At 38.0% G+C, this 12,296-nt stretch overlaps 1 protein-coding gene across 5 annotated transcripts in view; it reads right to left on the reverse strand.

The window, feature by feature from the left end:
* The window catches only part of MYBPC1 (myosin binding protein C1), an 81,693-nt gene that overhangs the window by 9,367 nt on the left and 60,030 nt on the right, over nt 1-12,296 (reverse strand). For 3 of the 5 annotated variants that reach the window (XM_066997552.1, XM_066997549.1, XM_066997534.1), the window contains 9 exons: nt 9,056-9,124; nt 8,843-8,884; nt 7,758-7,925; nt 7,187-7,275; nt 5,741-5,936; nt 4,813-4,952; nt 2,781-2,940; nt 1,133-1,269; nt 173-359 (listed from right to left, as the gene is read on the reverse strand). In XM_066997552.1, the coding sequence (XP_066853653.1) occupies nt 173-359; nt 1,133-1,269; nt 2,781-2,940; nt 4,813-4,952; nt 5,741-5,936; nt 7,187-7,275; nt 7,758-7,925; nt 8,843-8,884; nt 9,056-9,124 (1,188 nt within the window). The remainder of the gene's footprint in view (nt 1-172; nt 360-1,132; nt 1,270-2,780; nt 2,941-4,812; nt 4,953-5,740; nt 5,937-7,186; nt 7,276-7,757; nt 7,926-8,842; nt 8,885-9,055; nt 9,125-12,296) is intronic. The other 2 variants (XM_066997542.1, XM_066997555.1) reach the window with 2 other exon arrangements.

Raw genomic sequence — 12,296 nt, forward strand, 5'->3', positions numbered from 1 at the left:
AAAAGAAAACAAAACTACCAATGTAGTTTATTCTGTACTAACACTGAGTTATTATTTTCACCTGTGGAAAAAAAAATTGTTTAAACTCCCTTTTGCCTTGCATACTTGCTGCGTCTCCCATGAAGAGTTTGTTCAAACAAACAGTGCATTTGCAATGATTTAAAACTCTTACCTTTTACTTCCAGTTTGCAATCAACTTCTGCCTCTCCAAGTTCGTTGACTGCTCGGCAGCTGTAAGTGCCTCCATCATATGGACTGGGTTTGCGGATCTCCAAGGTACAGACACCTTGGTTGCTGAACATTCGGTACCTTGGGTCATTCATTATAATGACTTTGTTTTTCAGCCAGGTTATTTTGGGCTGTGGTAAAAACAAATGAAAACCCACATGCACAGATCTATAAAAGGAAATATTTTTACCATTGTTTGTGATGTTCTGATAAAGCTGAATAATCCAGAAATGATGCAAAATAGATAAAACAGTCATAGAAAATAAATAATGGTTAACTCAAACAAACACGGGCTACATCATGCCTTTGTTTTAAAGCATGTGTTTTCAGCGCAGTTTCGATCATATCATTAAAGTCATAAATATAAGCCTGTTATCGATATAAGGGGTGCTGTGTAATAATAGCAAACACCTCAGCCATAGCTTTTGAGTTCCAATTAGTCTAAGTCAATTAGGATGTTTTCAACTGCAGTTTACAGAAGGAACAGACAGAAACTGTGAAGAGTGGACATAAATGCTCTAGAGTTCCCATTTTACTAGATCAATCAATCATATCAGAAAATAAATCTCAAAAAGGCAAAACTCAAAATAAACTGGGAGACAATGCATCTGAGAACCAATGTGGTATTCCCAGAGTATTTTTGCAATGCACTTACTTAAAGCATAATTAGCTTTTTATAGAATAATTATAGCTTTATTTTAGTAACAACCTTTACTATCATCAGTTCTGGTCCCTGTACAGCCCAGCCTTTTCCTGAAGTTTTGTCCTTTGCCTGGGTTAGTCCTTTTTTTTTTTTTTTTTGTATGCTTTAGAGCCCACACCACTCTTTAATTCAGCTTGGCTTGTGAGACAAATTAGGTTAACTTTCTCTGTGTTAACGGATATTGCTGTGAGCTTGCTGTACCTTGGGGTTGCCCCGAACACTGCAGTTCAAAGTAGCGTTGTAACCAGCTACAGCATACGTGTTAATGAGAGGCTGGGTAAACAGTGGTCGTTCACTGAAGTCAAAATCATCGTAAACTGGGTATTTGTAGACTTTACCTATGAAATGAAAACAATACATTTATAAAGATGAGTGTTGTAGTGTAGCTAAATACCCAAACATCTTAAAAAACTCAGAGAGTCTGCCTGTCCTGATGCCAGGAACCAGCCTGCCATAGTAATTGAACTCATATGGGAGGCTGGAAGGGGGCCTGGAAGTGACTATCCCCCTTGGTCATGCTGTAGGATTGAGGTCTGAGGGCTTGTCTGTCTCATTAGTAGCTGGTGTAAAAAATAATACACATATATTCAATTTCTTTGCCTGACTGACCTATGTATTACAGAACAGCATGGGTCCTGTCTGCTGCACTGCAGAATGCCTGCCTTGACACTGTGTGTCTCAGTGTGTTCACTCTGCTGCCAATTGCTTTTCACAGTTTGCTCTGATCTGACTGGCTCCATATCTGAAAATCCATCTGCTTCATGCAGTCCACTAACAATACAGATGCCGTCATGGATGCTGTTTCTATGCAAGAAAAGCCTGGAAGTAAAATCCAGTTTCCTACTGACACTTTATCCCTGCTCTGTAATGCAGATTAACATCAGTAAATAACCTTCGCCCATAAACTAAGCTGGCATTTAAACCAGCTGAACAGATTGACATCTATTCCTGTGCACAGCCAACACTAAACATCTTTTTTTCAACATGGAAGGTTTCTTACTGGCTTCAATGCAGCTTAAGCCTGATACTTACTCTCATGACAGGAGCAAATAGGCAGAGATGAAAAGCAATTCCTATAGCCCTGCTTTTGTTTGTGATCCAGTTTCTAATAGAAAAGCAGTGTTTTTTGTTTGTTTGTTTGTTTTTCCTAATAGAAGTGGGTTCCAGTACCCCTGATCTCCCATCCTTCAGCCTGTCTGTGTGGGTGGTATGGGTTGTCTGTCCTCTGCATCATGGCAGTCATGTACTTGTTTCAGACAAACAGAACTGATCTGATTTGATTTTCTTCTGCTAAACCACCATTTGTGGAATTTCCCTTCCACAAAAGGGCAGTTAGATGATATATTTATTTATTTAACATTTAAATTGCCATTCCAAGCTGACAACTTCTGAAATGTCAGGACTTCTGACAGCAGAGATTCAGTTTTTCCAGCTCCACCTGCAAGAGATGTGAAGCAGGCAGTTAAGCTTAACTGTTGGATCCTGCCCCCTGAAATGGACTGGAGCATTTGCACAGTTGGAGCTGAGTCTCCACTGGGCGGCAGTGGCCCACTGCTGCTAACAGAGCTTTGCTCCTCTTCCAGCTCAGTGACTTAACTCTGCCAGTGGTGACACGAGTATGATGTCCAAGATCACAGAAAGTGACAGAGTATGGAAAAAATATCCCACTTGATTAAAAACAACAACAACAACAACAAAAAACCTATTACCTATACGGACAAACAAAAAAGTCCTAATATGAAATGTACTACCTGTTGCTTGTACCTGATCTACGGCCTTTACCTCTAGTATCTTTCCAGACTCTGAACACACCCCAACCCTTTTGATAACGAAAGGCTAATTATCTAACCATCTTTTGCAATCAGAGCACTCTCTTTGGTCATTGTTGCATCCTCGCTGAGGCCACACATGTTTTCAGCGAAGATCCGGAAGTAGTACTCGTTTCCTATGACGAGCTCATTAATGGTGGCACTGGTGCGGTGGTAGTGCTCAATTACCGTGAACCATTCCTGAAACACACAAACACAGAGGCTAAGCTTCCCCGCAGCACACTACGCTTCTAACCCAGACACTGTTTGGAAGGGCCATCAAGCTGGTGGGAGTAAGATTTTCTTTTAAAGGAATGTCAATGAATCCTAAGTTAGTGAAGCTAACAGTAATTAACTATTCCATCTGATGTGAGTGGTAATGAGAATATCAAAGAGTTAAACACTGTGCAGTGAAGGCCAAATGGACAGTGAATCCTGCTGAATGGTTATATTCTGTTAGCTGGAAGGGTTCATTTTAGGAAATCTAATATTACAAATGTTGTCCTGTGCAAGCAGTGGCAAGCTCCTTCATTCCTCTTCCATGCTGCTGACAGAGAAAATACTGCAGTGGACAAAAAAAACTGCAGACGGGGAATAGCCCTCCACAGCAACTTGTGCTCACATGAGGACAGCACACTGATCTACCCACTTTTCTACAAGCTGAGCATTCATGAGAAATATAATTTCATCCAGGTTCCTCTGGAGCAAAAGGCATATCTAAAGGCTCAGATGGAGAGATGAGTTTTAGCGCAGTCTTGCAGCAGTAGCAGGACATCTATCCTAATCTATCCTAGTACACAATACCTATGTAGCAACTGATATAAAAGAGGTTAATGCTAAAAATACATTTAACATAAAATGCAGTATGACCACAACAATGCTTTTGCTTTTCCTTACTCTACCCTGCAGAGTTTTCCTGCTTTTCTGAAAATCCACTTGTGCCAAGTTTCCTGTGCCACAGTTTGTGTTGATATTTGGTTGCCTTCATTTACTTCAGATTTCTCAGAAATCGATGGAACATCATCCCATGTAACTTGAGGTGTTTTCTGTACTCCTCTGAGGACCTATGGCTAAAGAGCTGTCTCTTGAGAAAATGGTTTTCTGTAGAAGGCCAGCTGTGCCAGAAATGCAAATTTCAGCACCAGAGAATATGGGGGAACTATGACCAGAATGACCCATGACACACTGGCCCCTAGACACTGCTGTTGTTGTTTTCTCCTTAACACAGTAACTTAAGGACAGGGGGCATCATTTTTCTAGTCACTGTACAGAGATTACCTCATCATACAATTTGAAGAGAAAGAAAAAAAAAAGAAGAATGGGAAGGGAAACAGAGAAACATGAGGAATTCATTGATCAGACCATGAAGCAGATTAACATAATGAATTTTTGGGGCGTGTGCAAAAGGGTTCCGTTAGACAATGCCCAAAATATCATCCTAAATTTCCCGTGTTTAAATTTGTAATAGGTGTTAAATGTAAGAATCCAAATACCTTCTTTTAAGGAAGCATAAAATTCATGTTAGTTTAATGAAAATAATAAAAATTAAAATAAATAATAAATAAAATAATAAAAATTAAAAATAATAAAATAATAAAAAATTAAAATAAAAATATTGCACTTTTTGTCTCTAAATCTCAAAGCAGTTTACAAATGACACTGTACCATTTTGCCACGGGTCGTAAGGAGTTGTAGTGACTAATACAATATGCCATTACAGGTTTGAAATCAGTAGCCCTACATTTTGATTCTACTAGCAACCTGCTGCCTTCAGAATTAATGATTCTAGGTTTTATTCTTGTACTGAGACAAAGGGGGGAAAAAAAGTAGAATTACTTCTCTCTAATCCACCTGACCTTTCCTGTTTAGTACACCTCTTTTACATTATCTGAAAACATCTCTGTTTCTAGGTTTTAGAGGTGAGATCCTTAGAACTTTTAGATATTTCTTGAAGATTTTCTGAACATCAACCAATGATTTGTCCCCCTACATTAATTAAACTTGTAAGGCTTTTTATTTTTAAAAAGAAGAGTTTCATAAGTACATCAGCCTTTTAAGCATCTTATTACTTACCATACTCTTCTTATCTGCTTTTTGAATAGTGTACCCAGTAATGGCAGCATTGCCATCATCTTTTGGTGGCTTCCATGATAAATTTACATTCTCTCCCCAGACATCTTCAATAGTTACAATTTCTGGTGGGCCGGGGCGATCTGTAATGAAAATATGGGAGATGACATTTTCCATTATATTTGTTTTCTCTCTCTGCTTCCTACACACCTTCCACTTTGTTGCTCTCTCTTTCCTACACACACCTTCCACTTTATTTTCTATCTCTCTTTCTTACGCATGCATATGCTAAACCCAATGTCCAAAGAATGATGAGGCTGCAAAATGAAACTTTCAACAGTTAACCCATGTCAGAATCACGAAAAACGTAACTGGACCACTTTGTGAGTATTGTTTATAATGCGCATATGCTCTTTAGTTGCAGAAGGACATGATATTTTGAAAAAGTGATTAGCAGTTGAAAAAGTGTTCTTAAAATGGGTAGTGTCAGACAATCATTATAAAGACTTTGCTACCAGATTTGCCTATTATGTAAAGAAATAGGTTGGTAAAAATTAAAAGTAAATGTGTTCTCCTGTCTTTCTTTCCTGCCTACATATAGTTTCAACATTTAGGATTTCTTTCACGTTACACTTACTACAAACTTACTATGAATTTACTACCACTTCCCTTTATGGCTACCACTCAACAGGAAAAGGCTTGCATCCTGGATAAACAAAAACATGAAAAGCAAAACAGTGAAAAAAAAATAAAAAAGAGACTGTCATGTTCGAATGAGCAAACGAGCACCTGCCATTGTGTAGGGAGGTTTACTGAGAGACTGCAAATCTATAGACAAGTGATTGGATGTAGAGAATTGTTTTCCTACAGCCTTGGAATGGCTAGAGTCCGCTTTTCTGGCATGCATGCATTTCTGTTTCTGAAAACATACCAACAATTTGAATATCTATTGTAGCTTTGTCCACCAAGTTCTCTACTTCCACTTTCATGTCATATTCTCCAGAGTGGCTCCTTTCTGCCTTTCGGATGAAGATGATCGTGTCATTTTCAGTGTTGCGGATGTTGATTTGGTTCTTGTCTATTGGAGAACCATTTTTCTGCCATGATACTTTTGCCCTCGGTCTTCCCTATAAGAAGCCAGGAAACAATTTATGTATGCTTTTGGGAAAGAAAAGAGTGTAAGTCCTAAAGGGGAAATCAAAACTGTCCTGAAAGGAGCAGAGAAAATTCATTTTTAAATAATAGAGCATTTAAGATGCAATCTCATTAATTTACCTAAAATGCATCCTCCCCCCTCCCCAGGAGACCAAAAATATTCGCATATTCTGGCTAAACTGGACAATTACTTTTAACCTTTTTCTTTTCAAAACAAGTCAGAAAATGCACAACATAATATGTCGCCTTCTGGAAGGGCCTACATTCTCTATACTGCTGGTGAAAGAGGAGGGCACCTAAGTAGTGGACTAATGCTCCAGGGATCCTGAACTCTCTTCTTCCACTGCAAAAGCAGTTGGAATAGTTGTTAGGTAGACCAGCTTGAGATTTCTGGGGGGGATTTGTGTACATTTTTGGCATGGTAGCACCCAGTTTATGTACTTAAATAGAAGTAAATTCCACCTGCTTTGCCACTGGATTTGTCTTCCAGAGGCAAACAATTTATAAATGCTGTCCAAAAGGGTACTCTTACCCCTTTTTGAATGCCTTGTCTTAGAGAATAGAATAACCATACAATATTCCTTTAACATCTCTGGAGCAGTGTATCTTGTACTGTATTGCTGATCAAGATTTTACTAGGCTTTTGACAGCCTGGTAGAAGCCAGTATCTGTGTGAAGAGAAGACATTCAACTGCAATTCTTTTATTCAGAAGAATAAGGACTCTGTGAATAGAGAGGCACTAACTGTTGGGAGAGGTGCTATATCCTTGCAAATGGACATATTATTGGTGTGATCTCAATGACTTAAAAATTGCAGTTTCTATCAGAGACAATGAAATTCTTCCCGCTCTTCACCTCCCTCTCAAGAACACACAGTGATCAAATGCTACAGTCACACTCATGATACCATATCTAATTACTGCCAATGTAGTCATTTTGCATTGTGCTAGTGATTTTCCCACATGCAGTGTCTACTAAGAGGATTTGTAAGTGTTCTGTGGATGACAGATGATGAATCAGTCTGTCTAAGCTAGTTACCCAATTCAGTAATTGGCTTAACATCACTTTGAGACATTGAAACAAGCACCTGTGTAGATCTGTGCGTGTCCACATCTGTTTATATCTACTCACTGGCCTACCAAAAATGCATGGAAAGAAGTTAAAAAGCAGCAACATAAGAAAAATGAGTCTTGAGTAATTTCCTGTCAGTGAAAGTTCTTACCTGGAAAGGAATCACAAGATTCACAGTTTCTCCAACTCTTCGAGTATAGGTCTGTTTTAAGTGTCTTGGTAGGCGAATCTTCGGAGGTTCTGAAAGAAAAGAACAAAAGCTTATGTTTGACGTTTATCCTCTTTTCTAACTGATGCAGTACTGGTAGGCATCACTATAAACAGAACTGTGTGGTCTACAATTCCCAAAAGTGACCACTAAGTGTGGTATCTTAAATATCTTTTTTCCACAACATTACATTCAGTACACCGCTGTAACACCAAATTCTGTGGTGGCAGGAGTAGGTGGGATACTCAGTACTACTTTAAAAAGGAATATCAAATACAAACTCTGTAGAAAAAGCCTTGAAAGCCTGAACAATAAAGGCTCAGAAATGAAAGAAAGAAATAAAAAGAATTACAAATATTTTTAAAGACAGTTGCATGATTTCTAGCCACCGCAAAATGGCTTTGTAAGGCCACATCATCAGCTTCCAGCTACATGTAAGTATTAGCCTTAAAAAACAGAACTAAGTATGGAAGCAGAGTATATCTGTGAGTGGGAATAGGCAGGAGGATCTTACCTACAACTTCCTTGACTAAGATAGGCTGTGGGTGGTACCTAGGCTCACTTTCACCTGCAGCATTCACAGCTTTTACTCTCACGAGGATTTTTGAGCCAGTCGGCAGACCATTGATTGTAAACCTTGTTTTGTCTGTCAGTTCTGGGTTAGCCACGATCCATTCATCAGCTAGTTTAGGGAAAAGAGGAGGGGAGGACGAACCAAAAGAACAGGGAATTATAAATATATCCAGTGTACCGATGAGGAAAATTATAGAAAGATAATTGATTCATTATATACAGATGAATCCATCTTTTTTTTCTTCCAATTAAGCTAAAATGTAATACTGATCCACTTCAATCTTATATAGAAAAAGTTTCAAACTTTAATGTATTTCTGCCAGTTATATACTTTCATTTAGAGAAATAAATGTTTTCAGAATGTGTCTATCATTTAATTGTACCAGAGAGAAAACTGATTTGTGTTTAAATTTAACTGATAGAAAACAAGAGGGGCATAGAATATATTTCCAAAAGCACTCAGCATTGATTTAACAACTTTCTTGGAGAGAAATGGACTTTTCAGTTTGTTTCAATATCACAATTAAACCAGTACTGAGTACTCTTGAAAATACTACTGAGAGTGCAGGGATCAGAGAAGCACAGAATATTTACAAATTGCAATGATATGCCATCTCTCCTGGTGCCTTTATAAGAAGTCTGTATGAAAGTTATTCACATAATGAATAACGACATATTGATATAAATGACATATGACATAATGACAACATTCTTAGATTTTTATCCTAACCCTAAGCGGTCACACAATCACTCCATAAGATTACACAACAGTACAGTCTCTCAGAACAGTTTCAACAGAAATGATTCTTTTCCACCCTGTCCTGCAAACATAGGTTGCTGCACTGCTAACACCTTGACCTTTGGAGTCGGATTTACGCAGTAGCAAGTCATTTTCAATACCTTCCACATCCTATAAAGATAGTACTATAATACTGCCATAAAAGACAAGAGAACTATTATAAGATAAAGTGCCCAGCAGACTTAGCACACAACACTGTGGAACATTTTCATAAGTGTATGTCTTACTTTTAGGAATTAAGTTCTCCTTCAAGCTGCTTCTTTCAGGTTCTAGCAGAAGAGGATTGCAATCATTGACTGTTTCCTGAACACCTCCCCCTCCCCTTTATACATGTTCTGCAGCAAATTCTAAGAGTACATGTACTCTCAGAAAATTCTTTAATTTTATAAAGAGAATTTTCTTTTATTAAAGAAGTTTTAAATCCTTTGTTGGTACTGTACCTTCCAGGTTAAAAGGTGGCTCCACCAATTCCTCAGACAGATCTGTCGATATACCTTGTGAGAATCCATCTTTAAAATTAATCAGAGACACCCACTTTCACACAGATGGAGCATTTTGTCAGTGGTTAGCAATTCCTGTTAGTAAGTATGCAAAGATAGATGCTGGACTTTAAAGATTTAGAGAACCTGTACTTAGGGAGTCTGCAAGTAGAAAAGAGGTAGGAAGGGGGCATCTAGATCAAGAACAGTTATGCAGGATGCTCACAGGAAAAGTAAAGGATAAAGAAAGAGAAGGAGATGGAGTTGTTTTTTCTTTGGGCCTGATCACAGCCCTGGACAGATGAAAAATAGAGATGAAAGGAACACTTGGGAGAGAGAAATGAAACAAAATGATGATGGGAGAAAGTGTAGGTGGAGAAGAAAACGTGTCATAGAAGAGAGAAGAAATTCAGAGGATAATTTTGAGAAAGAGAGACAGAAAAAAGAAGTCTTGGGATAAAAAAAAGATTGGAAAGACAGAGAAAGAGAACACACTTAACTAAAGGAAACATAGAAAACTAAACAAGGCCAAAGTCATGAATAATGACAAATATGATGTAATCACTAAGGCTTTATTTCCTGGTCAAAGCTATCACTGCCCTGGATTTCCTGGAAGTATGGACTTGGCCATTTTCAGGACAGTAAAAATACTATTTTAGTGTCTGTACATGCTCCTGGATGGGTACACTGGCAAATATCTCAGCCAACAGAGACTCTCTGAAATGCCTATTTAATAGCTATGAAAACAGATGATTTACAGGTACAATAGCCCTTTAAATGCAGATAAACATAGTGTCCAAGGGAGAATTATGCTATCTTCGAAATATCACAGAAGAACCACTCAGCAGTGTATGTTACTGAGAACTGACTTCTCCAACATTAAAAAGATGTGGTCTACTCCACATTGCCAAAATAAGAGGTTCAAGGTGGATGTTGTAAACCAGCCCTGGAAAGGGAAGTTCTTTATTATCATTTTTGTTATTATAACCTATGTTATTCATCCCTATGCAATGCTAGATACTCATGATGAGACTCCAGTTCGGTAATACACAGAGAGCTGCCAAACATGTTACCACAGTTAATGAAGTCCAAGAGTCCACCATGTTGATTAATTTATGAGATTCAGACTAAATGGAAATACCAATTTTCATGAAGCCAAACTGATGCTTATGGTACACGTATCTTCTAAATTATGATTACATGTACATATTGTCTTCCTATTTTCAGCTTGTGATTTCTCCTACTGATTGCTATGATAAGCAAAACTCCAAAAAGCCTTCTTTAAAGCTACATCAGTGAAGGAAGGACTGAAGAAGTCAAAGACAAATGAGTTTACAAACAAAGAACTAAAAGAAAAATACAGCAGAATGAATATAGACAGTTGTAAAGAGTATCTTGAAATTAAAAAGTTATTGAACAGTATAGAAGATATTAGTCCAAAGCAGAAAGGCACTGAAAGGACTGAGAAAAGGAGGCACTGAGATATCGCAAGAAGGAAAAAAGAATTGAACATAGAGAAAAGGATGTATGTTTCAATAATACAACTTTTCTTACTGTTATTTTCTACTAAGCTTGCTTCTTCGTAGCCATTTTCATAACATATATACATAAATGTCAATTGTGTATATATAGATATATAAGAATATATAGGAGGCATATATAGATATACACACACTCAAAAATCTGTGTAAAATACATTGTACCCATTGTATTTTAACTGAGGTAGGTAACAGTGAAATGACAGTCTTGACTGCCATTTTGTTGCATTTCATATATTTTAAACCTATTTGAAAAATAAAATGTAAAGAATTTGTCCCATTCGTCAGGTATACAGTGATCTTCTAACAGTCCTTAAAAGGTAAATTTTGAAGATTCCTCTAAACACCCTAATTTGCATTAGCATGTATATATATCTTAGCCTTTCTTTTCGCCTTATTTGCCAATTAATATATTGCAATGACAAGGGTCATATGACTGTAACATATTACAAACACTTTTAATTCTCCTCCACCATCCTACAAATGTTAAATGAAGCATAATATACAACATATACCAAAGGCCAGTTCCCTTTATACCTGTACACATCTTGCTTGTGCAAAGGAAACGTTATAGGACCGCTGCATCTTGATCTTAGATTGCATGCTTACTCTTTCTGAGCTGTTCCCGCAGCTCCCTCCCAATACACAAGGAAAACCCTTCCTACCATTCCAGCTGTGTCTGCCTTCAGGTAATCTTCTCCAAACCTCTGAGCTTCTTGCAGTCTGTTCCTGTTCCTTACAGATATTCATCTCAATACTACATGATGCTGAGTGGTCCTGAGAAAAGCCAGTGGTTCTTCACTCCCTTCCCACTCGCCTGAGTGAGAGCTGAGGGCACTCTGCTCCTGTGGTATCTGACCACTTTTGTGAACTATTGTTTTCCTGGATTGACTGAATCTGAAACACGTGACATTGTGAATGACAAGTTCTCTCCTCTACCTCTCGTTTCCAGGCTGTGGATTGTATTCATGAAATGCTTTCATTGAAACAGATGTTGTTATGAAAAAACACGTCCAGCTTGTCTCTTGATTTGCAACACAGTGAAGAGTAGCAGCTAGCAGAACTGAACATAACAGAGTCCCATTCATCCAATCATACAACATCGCTGGAGTCCCATTGTCTGGCATTTGCTCACACAGTTCTGCCTATTTGGTACTCGCTCATGAGTTGGTGGACTTTACGTTTTGAAAACAGACTTCATCTGATGACGACTCAGAATAAAATCTATTGAAAAATACTAAACTGCTGCTGCTTGGTCACCAAAGCCTCTGGTTGTAAAACATAGGTTATGTTTGCCTATTCCTTGCTATTTCACTCTTATAAATTTATTTTGTTTCTTACATCTTTATCATTCTCCTTCAGTTCTGTGTAGCTTTAAGACTTAGATGAACATAATTAAAGATCTTGTATATAACTAGCCTGAAATGTTGGGGAAATTTAACATCCACACATGAACTTTGCCTGCCTAGATAACTTATACAGCCAGCTGTTGGGAAGGCTGTCCTTCCTCGGTATTGTAAACTGGCACTTGAAGTAATATGTCAAGATAGGGATTACCACACTGAGGAACTCCTGTCCCTAAAATCTGGCTCACCTGCATATTCTTTGGGTCGTGCTTATACTCATTTATTATTTCCCATCCATCCATTCACCCATCCATCCAC

Source organism: Anser cygnoides, chromosome 1 (assembly GCF_040182565.1).
Source record: "Anser cygnoides isolate HZ-2024a breed goose chromosome 1, Taihu_goose_T2T_genome, whole genome shotgun sequence".
Taxonomy (NCBI): Eukaryota; Metazoa; Chordata; class Aves; order Anseriformes; family Anatidae; genus Anser; species Anser cygnoides.